The 12,030-nt window shown below is 36.1% G+C and overlaps 1 protein-coding gene across 1 annotated transcript; it reads right to left on the reverse strand.

The window, feature by feature from the left end:
* Positions 1–3,655: 3,655 nt before the first annotated feature.
* Positions 3,656–6,853, reverse strand: LOC125496368 (DNA repair protein REV1-like). The gene is made up of 9 exons (XM_057394003.1): positions 6,634–6,853; positions 6,456–6,506; positions 6,206–6,373; positions 6,037–6,123; positions 5,738–5,821; positions 5,588–5,660; positions 4,803–4,871; positions 4,524–4,604; positions 3,656–4,022 (listed from the first exon to the last, which is right to left on the reverse strand). The coding sequence occupies exons 1-9, from the start codon at positions 6,706–6,708 to the stop codon at positions 3,853–3,855; spliced, it is 858 nt and encodes a 285-aa protein (XP_057249986.1). The 5' UTR covers positions 6,709–6,853; the 3' UTR covers positions 3,656–3,852.
* Positions 6,854–12,030: the final 5,177 nt, after the last annotated feature.

Raw genomic sequence — 12,030 nt, forward strand, 5'->3', positions numbered from 1 at the left:
GAGGCAATGATAATCTACGTGATGTAAAAAAAAAAAGGTAGTTTCAAAGTACAATTCATGTTACACATACAATAATATTTTCAGATGCAACAATAATCTATGTGATGACTAAAAAAATGGCTTTAAAGGCAACTAACTTTATGTGATGCTAAAAATTGAGTTTAGAAACAACTAACTTCATGTGATGCTAAAAAAAAGAAGGATTTAGAAACAACTAACTTCATGTGTTGCTAAAAAAAGAGGCTTCAGAGACAACTAATTTCATGTGATACTAAAAAATAGGTATTAGAGACAACCAATATTCATGTGATGCTAAAAAAATGGCTTTAGAGACAACTAATTTGATGTGATGCTAAAAAAAATGGCTTTAGAGACAACTAATATTTATGTGATGCTAAAACAATAGCTTTAGAGACAACTGATATTCATGTGATGCTATAATAATGGCTTTAAAGATAACCAATGTTCATGTGATGCTAAAACAATGGCTTTAGAGACAACCAAAATTTATGTGATGCTAATATGTATCTTTAGAAGCACCCCAATATACTTGACGCTAAAAACATATGTTTTAGGGGCAACCATGTTTATGTGATGCTAAAAAGGGGTTTTGGAGGCAACTTGCCCCAATCAGGTGCCTCTATAACCAATTTTTTGTGTAGTGTTAATTTTGTTAGAATTAATATTCCACAACATTAGAATTAATCAAAATAATATAATCATGTAATGATTCGAATAGACAAACAATTAGTTTAAATAACTTAATTTTGGTTAAACTCATAACCAATTTTCCATAAGTCATCAATAAGCCAATTGTTTCAAAATAAATCTAATTTATACTATTATAATCTGAAGACATAAAATTAAATCTAAAAGAAAATAAAACTAACTTAGAAAAGAATTAACTAAAATTAAAACTACATTATTTGTCATCATCAAAAAAGTGAATACAACATACAATAACCCAAATAGATTCATTTTCACTCCTCGTTTTAGGTAAGGCAGTCACAAAGTCCATAGAAATAGAATGCCACTTTCATCTAGGAACCTCTAAGTATTGAACCTTACCCATGGGTCTCTTATGATCTATTTTCACCTTCTGACAGGTTAGGCACTTAGACACATACTCAGCTACCTCTCGCTTCATATTTGGCCACTAATAGATACCCTTAAGGTCCTTATACAACTTGTCACCCCCATGGTGCACAGAATATGGATTATTATGCCCCTCATCCATGAGGCGTCTGTTAAGATCATTACATTTCTGTGGCACACACCACCTCCCTTTAAACCTTAAACTCCCATCATCATGAATCTTAAAGTCAGCTTCCCTACATTGCTTCATTTTCTCCTTGATCTTATCTAGGTGCTCATCCCCAATTTGACCCTCTTTGATCTCATCGAAAACTGACAAACCCAAAGATAGAGCGCTAAGTCTTGCCTCACTTTCCCCAAAATTTAAGATTTCTAGGCTCAACCTTTGCATATGTCGACACAACTCCTCAGGGACTATCAAGGTACTCAAGCTATGACTCGATTTTCTACTCAAGGCATCAAGTACCACATTTGCTTTTCCCTCATGATACGGGATGTCTAGGTCATAAATCTTAATCAACTCCAGCCATCTTCTTTTCCTCATATTCATCTTTTTGGGTGAAAATGTACTTCAAGCTCTTATGGTCTGTGAATATTTTACAAGTCGCTCCATAGAGGTAATGTCTCCAAATTTTCAAAGCAAACACTATGGCAGCTAACTCTATATCATGGGTAGGATAATTAGTCTCATAAGGTTTTAATTGACGGGACACATACACAATTACCTTCCCATTCTACTGTAGCACACATCCCAAACCATTCTTAGAAGCATCGCTATAAACCTGGACCCCTCATTCCCGTCAGGTAGGGTCAAAACAGGTGCAGAGGTTAAACGATCTTTCAAAATCAGAAAGGCTTCTTCACACTTTTCACTCCACTCAAATTTTGACTCCTTTTTCATCAAGTTGGTCATAGGTCTTGCTATCTTCGAGAAATCTCTCACAAATCTCCCATAATAGCCAGCTAGACCTAGGAAACTTATGATATCTGACACGTTCTTTGGAGTTGGCCACTCACTCACAGCTTGAATCTTAGCAGGGTCTACTGAGACTCCTTCCTTAGACACATAGTGACCCAAAAACGCTACTTTCTCCAAACGGAACTCACACTTAGAGAACTTGGCATACAATTGATTTTTCCTCAATGTCTCTAAATTGATCCTCAAGTGCTCATCATGCTCAGCCTCATTCCTCGAATATATCAGTATGTCATCAATGAAATGAAAGATCCTATTAATTAAGTCCATAAATATAACAGGAGCATTGGTTAACCCAAATGGCATTAGAGTGAACTCATAGTGACCATAACGCGTTCTAAAGGCAGTCTTAGGTACTTCCTTATCAGCTACCATCAATTGATGACATCCTGAACGTAAGTCAATCTTTGAGAACACACTCGCTCCATTCAACTGGTCGAATAGGTCATCTATTCTAGGCAAAGGATATTTGTTTATGATGGTTACATTATTCAACTCCCTATAATCAATACATAGCCTCATGCTTCCATCCTTTTTCTTCACAAACAACACATAAGCTCCCCAAGGTGATGCACTAGGCCTAATATAACCTTTATCCAATAGTTCTTTCAATTGCATTTTCAGCTCACTCATCCTAGGAGTGCCATTCTATAAGGTGCCTCAGATATAGGTGCAATTCTAGGAACTAAGTCTCTGGTGAATTCAACAGCTCTCGCAGGTGGCATACCTAAAATTTCACTTGGAAACACATCCATAAACTCATTCAGAATTGGAACATCCTCAAGCTTCACTTCAACTTCCTTACTCACATCCTGCACACTATAGAAGAATAACTGACACCCTATTTTCATCAAATTCCTCACTTGCATAGCAGAGATAATTCGAAACTTCTTAGGTTTCCCAAAACGTCTATAGGAGGTAAATTTTCCTAAAGGGTTTCTCAACACTACCTTCAGACTCTTACAATCGATATTAGCCTTGTAAATACTTAAACAGTTCATCCCAAGAATCACATCTAGGTATCCTAATAAATTGAATTTTATCAAGTCAGATGGAAATACATAGTCTCCTATCTTCAAAGGCAAATTTCTAAACAACTTGGTACACCTTATGATCTCTTAAGTAGGAATACTAATAGACAAGTCAATTTCTTCATAATTTACTAACCCCAGACTCTTTAGGTTAGATGATGATATAAAACAATAATTTGCCCCCCACTAGTGGAAAAAACATCAAGTGCTCCGGTTAAAAATCGTACAAGTGATCCGTATTTGACCCGTAGCAGACGTCATACGAGAACTTGAGTATTTATCAAGTGCTCCGGTTGAAAACCGGAGCACTTAGATTCACAAGTGCTCCGGTTGTATTAATAACCGGAACACTTGTGATTATTATATGCTCAAAAAAATTCAAGTGCTCCGGTTGATAAGAAAAAACCGGAGCACTTGTGAATCAAGTGCTCCGGTTTTTTCTTAACAACCGGAGCACTTGGCTATTTTCTTTTTTTAAAAAAAAAAAATCACTGCTACTGCCAGCATGCAAGCTAGCAGCAGCTAGTAGCATAATATAGTAATAATATCACTAACTACTAGGCAAGAAGGTGAGCAGAAGTCAGATCCAATTACAAAAACATTCACTATGTAAACAAACTACGGTTAAAGTATTTGTTATAGCACATCCCCATTATATCTACGTTGGATTGTTCCTAATATAGACTCAAACAAATCACGTCATAATCTAATTATTAAGCTTCCTCAGATGTCAAAATCGGCATCCAAGAACTAATTATCATAAATATCATTAATCTCTGAAAACAACTCGGGAGGGAGGCTCTCAATAACACCCAGATCAAGATCATCCAGTGATGGCAGTGGTGAGTTTGAGCGAGTCTCATGGAACGACGGAATTGGCCTCATCACTGAAGGTCCAACAAGCTCAAGGTAGGATTGACCTGCATCATAAGAGCTCTAATTATGTGTCCTTCAAATTTTAACACCAAACATATTGGCTAAACCCAACATTACGTCATAATGTTGTAGCACGTGCAGTGTGATCAGAATTCAGGAAACAGTAGCACAAGACACAAGTGCAACAACATATACCGTTAAACAAATAGAGTAGAACTAAGCTCCAGAGTTAATAAGATTGCAAAAAAGTATCAGATCTGGAATATCTGAAATCTGAGTCTTGAGAAGATGCTGATATATGGTATGCCTTCCAAGTTCTAAGAAAGACTAAGGCCCATGGTTGTATGCCTTCCAAGTTCCAAGAAAGACTAAGATTCCATGACTAAATAAATACAAGTCAAGGGTACTCAGAAGATGTAGACATTTAAAAAGCAATATAACAGAACGTCCTAAGTGGCCATGCTCCCTTAAAATGCAAAGCAATTATTAACAAAGTGAAGAAAAATAACTGAATGCCTCGGCTTGTAGATGATAAGTTTACCAACTTGTATCACGCAAGTTACACTGTTTACTGGAGCTTGTTGAGCCAGATGCAAGCCACAACCTCATAGAATTTCTCTCATGCCCTTTTAGAAAAGGCAACAATCGACAGTGTCATTAACATAAAAGTGAAGTAACATATCCATATCCATGTTGATGGCATGCATCAATTGGAGACAAAAATTTGCTTACTTACAGACAATGGAAAGCAGAAAATGGAACATATCAGAATGTAAAATAACTGTAAATAAAATAACAAGGTGATCAAACAGACACGTACAAACCTTGCTTCATATTATCATCACTCTCCATCTTAGTCACCTGCAACCCGATTCCTCGAATATCTTTGACATCTGGAAAGATAAAAAAAATTATGATAAAGTAGATTTCAGGGCAAATCCAAACTGAATGAGGGAGGAGAGAGAAAAAACGAAAAACCAGACAGTGAAAAAGCAAAACTACATAAAAACAATCAATTAATGTTTTTCAAACCTCTAAATAACCAATTGGTCTCTCAATGACAAAACTCTTTAGATATAGGAGGAAAAAGAACTGTTTGCTTACCTATAGTTCAAACCTCCTTATATTGCCTTTCCCACTCATCTCTATCGCATAGACAGAGTCCCCAGATATGATACCCCACCTCTCACAGAAAATAACAGATAAAAAAGGGGACCATTAGCCTTGCTAACTGCTAAGTTTAAGACTTAAGAAGACAATAACCCAGCTCTATACTGAGCAGAGAGCTACTGTCAGTTGGATCTGGGGCTTGGCCACCCCAACAAAAATAACCATTAATGATAATCAACTACATAGTTCATGGCGTAATGCTACCCTAACAAAATTCATAAGAGATGGAACACCAAATTAGAACTTGGAACACCAAAGTCATAATTCAATCCATATGATGACATATATTTTGCTTCAATGTTTTTGGTATCATTAGAATGGGAACGAATCAGCAAATTGCAAATTTTAGACAGCACATACTCTTAAATTATTATCCCCTAGTAGCTGCCAATATTTATCATTGCAACAAAAACATAAAAGTGCACAAATACAAGCTGACCTATGTGAAATGATCCATATAACTGCATTGTTATCCTTTGGAGAATGTCTACATCATCAGTAGCAATTGGAACCTGAAATTCATATATTAACTCCAGCGATGACCAAAATTTTTCTAGAGCAAAATTGAAAAAAATTTATCTGCACATACTGTCATAGAGTGACTGAGATTTTCACAATCTCCACACCCCATGTATTTTGCAGGCTCCCTTGCATCTTTTCTATGCTTCTTAATCTGAAAATTGGGAAGACACATAATGACATAAAATGAACGGAGCTCAAGTTGGCAGAGATTATCAACACCTCCAAATAACAAACAAACAAGAAGTTCAAAATGAAAGGAGCACTGGAGATCTCCAACTTGAACATGTAAAAACGCCAAATCATGTGAAAGGAATAGGCAATTTTGTAAAAGCATTAATACTATGGAAAGCAAGAGAGAGTCTGCACCTTTAGTGTATAAGTACGCCCTTGTAAACCACACCCCTGCAAGCGCAAAGAAACCTCCTTGCACAGGCTCGAAAGAAAGTGTTCGCTCTGTCAAGCACGAAAAGTTATTTCTTAAAACATTCTCAAGGGAAAATGGAACTCTACATTGAACTCATATAAAGAAGTAAAGAGCATTTCTAATGGCAAGACGAGCCATAAGCATATTGGCACCAATCCCTACACTAGCTGTGCAACATGTGCTTTCCAGGATTTCTTTTCTTATTTCTGAAACTAAAATCTCAGGATCTGTCACATCTGAACCAGTGATATCCAGGAATGCTTCATCACAACTTACTGCCTGCATGTAAACAAATTTGATGTCAAAAAATACTGGCGGAGTGACATTAACAAAAAATGGTAAAGGATATTTTTACATATACCTGCACTTTATCGCAGTGTTTATGCAAGATGTTGTAAAACTGGTCAGCAACCTGCCACAACAACAGAAGCATCATGTAGCTCCAGATACCTCCTCATAAGCTTCATGATACCTCCTCATAAGCTTCATGAAAAATGTATCAGGACTTCTCTAACACAGAATCAAATGCTCCATGATACCTCCTCATAAGCTTCAAAATTGTAAAGTACAATTAGTAGATGAGGACAGCGAGCCTTTGCATCTCTGACAAACATTCTAACTTTCACCCCTATTCCAATAAATGTATTACTATTTGAATAATATATATATATATATATATAGACTGTATCAAAACCAGGATGCTAACTGCAATAAGGATCCTATAACAACCATAATCTCGAGTAGGATAGTTGGCGGAAGATATTTGCAGACGTAAAATGCATGTAATTAGAAGTCCTAGCATATAGCTGAAGTTACAGATTTCAGCTGATGAACATGAAAAGTATTTTCCAATTACTATACTATTTAGTCATGATTTCCCAAGAAGGCAAAACCATTATATCCTATGGACTATGGTCAAAACATAGAACTATTGCCTTTATGCATTGTGGGCTCATAATTTTGCCAGAATCTAAACGGGGCCGTGACCTGGTATATTCACAAAAAGATGCACTAGAGTTACCTAAGATCCCTAAGATAGCATGTTGGTAGAACAATGAGAGCAGAAAGTATTCCAAGGAAGTGGTTCCCCCATTGTAAACTAGCATTTGGAAATAATTTAGCAAGATTATCAGCTTCCATCATTATGAATTCCACACAACTAAACTGCATCCAAAAAGATGATCAATAAAGCAGATTATTCCTAAATATTTAGCTAGATGTTGTTATGTTTGATAAAAGCATGTATTATACATACATATAACTCAATATAGAAGATAATCTGCACACGAAAGAAATACAAAAAACCAGGTCTGTCACAATTACATCTTATATTGATTAGAAAGTAGAAAGTTATAGATTCATAATTGTGAAACTCACAGATACAAAAACACGGCCAAGGTTTCCAAATGCAGCCTCTCCTAGGTCAGGAAAAGTGATGACATCAGAATGATCCATATGATTTAAAATATCAGAACCAAGGTGTTCCAATGACCCAAAACACTTTCAACATTCCGTTGTCTTATATACATTGGAGTTTGGCTTAATTGAACTCACAAATCAAAAGCAACAAAATAATAATTCAAACTATAAATCCCACAAATTCATAGATCATTTCTAAGTCCATTCTATCAATGAACAACTAAATTTACATGAAAATAGAAGAAAATTTAGGCAACAAAGAAAATAAAAAGCTAACCAACCAATTGAAATTTTAGAATTTCCAAGGTGACACAAATTGAAATCGCACAACAAAAAATTCAAAATGTAGTTAAATCACAAAAATTCAACCTGTGAACAAAGAAAACTAAGAATTAGCAGGAGAAATTATGCTATTCTCAAGATAAGGACCATTGAGTAAGAGCAAGATAGCTTCGAATCTGTCTATCTTCGCGATTACTGAAATTGGGGAACTTGACTAGCAGTAGAGAGGAATAGGTGATTTCAGATTTAGGGTGCAAAACGTCGCACCATCGCACCGCTGTTCGCGCACCGCACCAGGCACCAACCGACAGAACAACATCATGATCAGCCATCGATGGAGTAACTTTCATGCAGCGAGTTCCATAGCGTGAGTGAACCAATTGCTAGGTTGACAGAGTGAGGATGACTGAGAGACTGAGGGACGACGGAGGGAGGCGGCGGAAGCGAAGGACGAGGGTGCGAAGGATCGACGGAAGGAGGAACAATGCGAGTGAGGCTTCTATTGAGAGAGTCCAATTGAGGGAAGTAATTGGGAGGGAGGGAGGGAGAAGTGGGCTTAGAGAGAGTCGAAAATTAATTACTTCTTATTGGGAAGGAAAATCAGAGTCCAATCAAGTGCTTGGGTTGATTAATCAACCGGAGCACTTGTGAATAAGTGCTCCGGTTGATTAATCAACCCAAGCACTTGATAAGTAGCACAAGGAGTTTTTTCCACTCGTGCCCGAATTGAATAATGTTTTAACAAGGACTAAGGTAATAGAAAAATTACCAGAAACCATGTCGGCAGATTTCTCAGCTTCTTTTTGACTCATCACGAACATCTTGCCCACAAGCTTAATTTGGTTGGGGTTCTCACTTGCATGCTTGCTATAGTTCCCCTGGTTGCTCTGTTGTCCTCCAGACTTAGGACCTTGGTTTCCTGACTATTTGAACCCTGATTTGACCTGATTACCACTCCCCTTGCCTTTCTGCTCCTTACCATGCTTAGAATAGCACTCATACTCCCTATGACCCTTCTTTTTGGCAGTAGTTACAAATCACTAGGCATCCCTTACAGTCTCTCCTAGGGTGGTTTTTGTAACAACTCTTGCAGTGATGAACTCGTTCAGGTCTACCCTTACTACGGTTATCCTAGTTGTTTCTCCCTTGGAAATTTCCATTACCATTCCAGTTCCTCTTGAAATTCCCTTGGTTTCCCCCAGCATTAAAGTCCTTTCTCTTTTCACCTACCATGATATTCTTCTTGCCCCTCCTTGATTATAGTCCATAAATATGGGATGCTCTCCCATACACAATATCTAGGGATATAAAGGTCTCACCTCCTAATATCAACTGTATCTCGTCAGTCAAGCCTTGCTCAAACCTTTGAGCCTTAAGTTCCTCAGTGGCTACAACTTCAGGTGCAAATCTAAACAGGGCTATGAATTTGCCGTAGTCCTCAAAGATGGCATACTACCCATCCTAAAGTTAATGAATTCTTGGGCCTTTTACTTCCTCATAAAGGCAAGGTAAAATTTTCATTTCAAGGCAATCACAAAGGCATCCTTATCGAATCCTTCCACAGCACTTAATCTAGCTCCACTCTCCCTCCACCATAAATCAACCTCATCTTTCACGTATAGCACAACCTGACCTACTCTCATATGCTCAGGGCAGTTCACAACCTCAAAAGGTTTCTCAAACTCCCTAATCCAGTTTTCTAGGAAGGTTGGGTCAGCTTGCCCCTTATAATATGGTGGCTTAACCTTAGCTAGCCGTTCAAACATTTCCCTAGCAGTCTCAAAACGCTCAGGTCTCTCCTGAGTCAATTTTTCCACCAAGAGGCGAATAGCAGTAGCTAGGTCGTTGTTGTTAGCCATTCTACTTCGTGACCTGAAAGTAATATAACTCTACTTTATGTTCCAGTATAACTTATATGCCCATTTAAGAAGGCAACATTTGATTTGATCATTCAAGATCGCATCAACAAACAATTTCTCAACTAGTTCCAAGTATAACATAAAATGTTCTCTAGTAACCACATAATCATTCGTGGAGAAAATATTCACATCAACATGCAAGTAGAAACAAGCAAGAATTTAATCACATAATAAAAATAAAAAGATTCGCATCACATGCCCAGAATAAATTCTTACTCACGCATATAAATAAATAATAACTTTTATTCCTCCATAAAGGGAATTTAATAAAATAAATGTTACTATAACGTTATACTTTTCCTAAAACAATGGTACCATAAAATTATTCTGTCATTGTAGGTCAACTATCCAACATTATTATCTTAATATACTATATATAATTTTACTAATAAGAGATATATAATAATCTAAGGTACTACATTGTCAACTTTGTCCTTAGATTCGTGGTTATGGTCAGGCCTGAAGATCTCATCTTCAGTCTCATCTACATCATCCTCATGGTAGTCGACATATCTTCTTTGTCGTTTTGATCTTTTAGCGGGTTGAGGCTCTTCATCCTCCTCAAGCTCAGTATCAGTCTCATATCTTAAGAATAATGCATGGTAGATGTCATGTCTAGTTTGGCCTTTAGCATGGTCGAGTTCCAAAATGAGCTCATCGTCGCTAGTCAACCCTGATCTTAGTAGTCTACGCATAGTCCATTCTAAATTGATATACTCTCTATCATCAACAAGTGCAACATCCTCATAAAATTCATCATCACTCAGGACAATGGGGTTGTAATAACTTCCTAATCTGGCACACAGATTTAACGATCTACAACTACATATATATATATATGCTATAATATTTTAGTACTCTCCTTGTGCGCATTCCCAACAACAATAATAAAGGTTGCCATCAACATCATAGGCATAATAAGGTAACATTTAGCAGGGAAGAAAGATATAAACAGTTAGCAGGTAAGAAAACTAATCATGAATAGTTAGCAGGGAAGAACAATAATCATGAAGAGTTAGCAGGGAAGAAAATTACAATCATGCTGAACTAACTATTCAATGCAGGCATATAATATTTCTATCCTATATGCGCTTCCTATACTACCCATTCTCACAATGCAACAATTAAAACATTGAAGGCATGAAAATAATGCAGGCATCCTTATAAAATAATAGTAATTAAATGTCGAACTAAAACAAAAATTTCGACTAAATAAAAGAAAATTTCGGACTTCTAAAATTCGAAAGAGGAAAACAATTCGATTTTTTTTCTTAAAAAAAAAAAAATTCGGAATCCTAAAATTTTTGAATTATCACAAAAATTCGAAATAAAAAAATTTCGAGCAAATAAATTTTTTGGACAATGATTAAAAAAATCAGAACCTTAAAAAAATTTCAGTCCTCTGAAATATACATATAATAATATATATTCCTATAACGTTTTTCAAAACGAATAAGTAGGAGCAATTTTAAGAGTGAATTCAAATACATAGTAAGTTAGTTAGGCGCCTTAAAGTTTTGAATATAACCTAAAGCTTCCAGATACCACTTTGTAACACCCCGATAATTCTCTCTTTTCAGAAATACCTTTTCAATATAAAACATAGAGAATTACCAAAGCATTATTGCCCGTGTGTAACGTATCTGCTTATTCGGAATTTTTGCAGAGGAAAACATATAACTAAGCTTCATACTTTATTATAATAAATAAATAAGTAAATAAGTACTTAAATCAAACTATCTATAAATGTCTACTCATAGCAAACTTAATATATTATGTTTCTACTAGTGCAGAAAATGTAATATACTAGATTACACAAGCTCTCCATTCTCCGATTCCCAATGATGCAACATCTGCGAACCTATAAATGTCAATGCTATAAAGAATATGCTCACCAAAATGGGTCATCACAGGATCAATAAGGCAAATCCATGATCAACAATCACATACATAGCACGTAATCAGCAAAGCTGAGTACTACATAATATTACATAAACGTTCCTAACATGATACTAATAAATAATATGCAGGGATAAATAATAGTAAAACAATATAACATCTTGCAGATAACTTCTACTGAACTAAAATTTAAACATCTTTTTATTACTTTAACGGAATAATTATTGGACTTGAGTTGTCTTATCTACTCTTACCTTCACCTAGGAAGACGAAATACAGGCGCTGCTTCGTATTTCAAAATGACCTACGATATCGAGAAACCTTTGAAAATACTTCCTCCGTTTCTAAATAAGTGCAACATTTCTTGTTTTCACGTTTGCCAATGCATTATTTTAACCATTAATATCTTCAATTATC

Source organism: Beta vulgaris, chromosome 4 (genome assembly GCF_026745355.1).
Source record: "Beta vulgaris subsp. vulgaris cultivar EL10 chromosome 4, EL10.2, whole genome shotgun sequence".
NCBI classification, from domain to species: Eukaryota; Viridiplantae; Streptophyta; class Magnoliopsida; order Caryophyllales; family Amaranthaceae; genus Beta; species Beta vulgaris.

Bases quoted from the DNA above. Each gene is read 5' to 3' on its own strand.
- LOC125496368 (XM_057394003.1), bottom strand. From the start codon at position 6,708: ATGTTTGTCAGAGATGCAAAGGCTCGCTGTCCTCATCTACTAATTGTA. The intron at 6,374-6,455 runs GTATATGTAAAA...GTTTACATGCAG, and splicing joins AACACTGCGATAAAGTGCAG to GCAGTAAGTTGTGATGAAGC. The intron at 5,661-5,737 runs GTATGTGCAGAT...TATGAATTTCAG, and splicing joins ATCTCAGTCACTCTATGACA to GTTCCAATTGCTACTGATGA.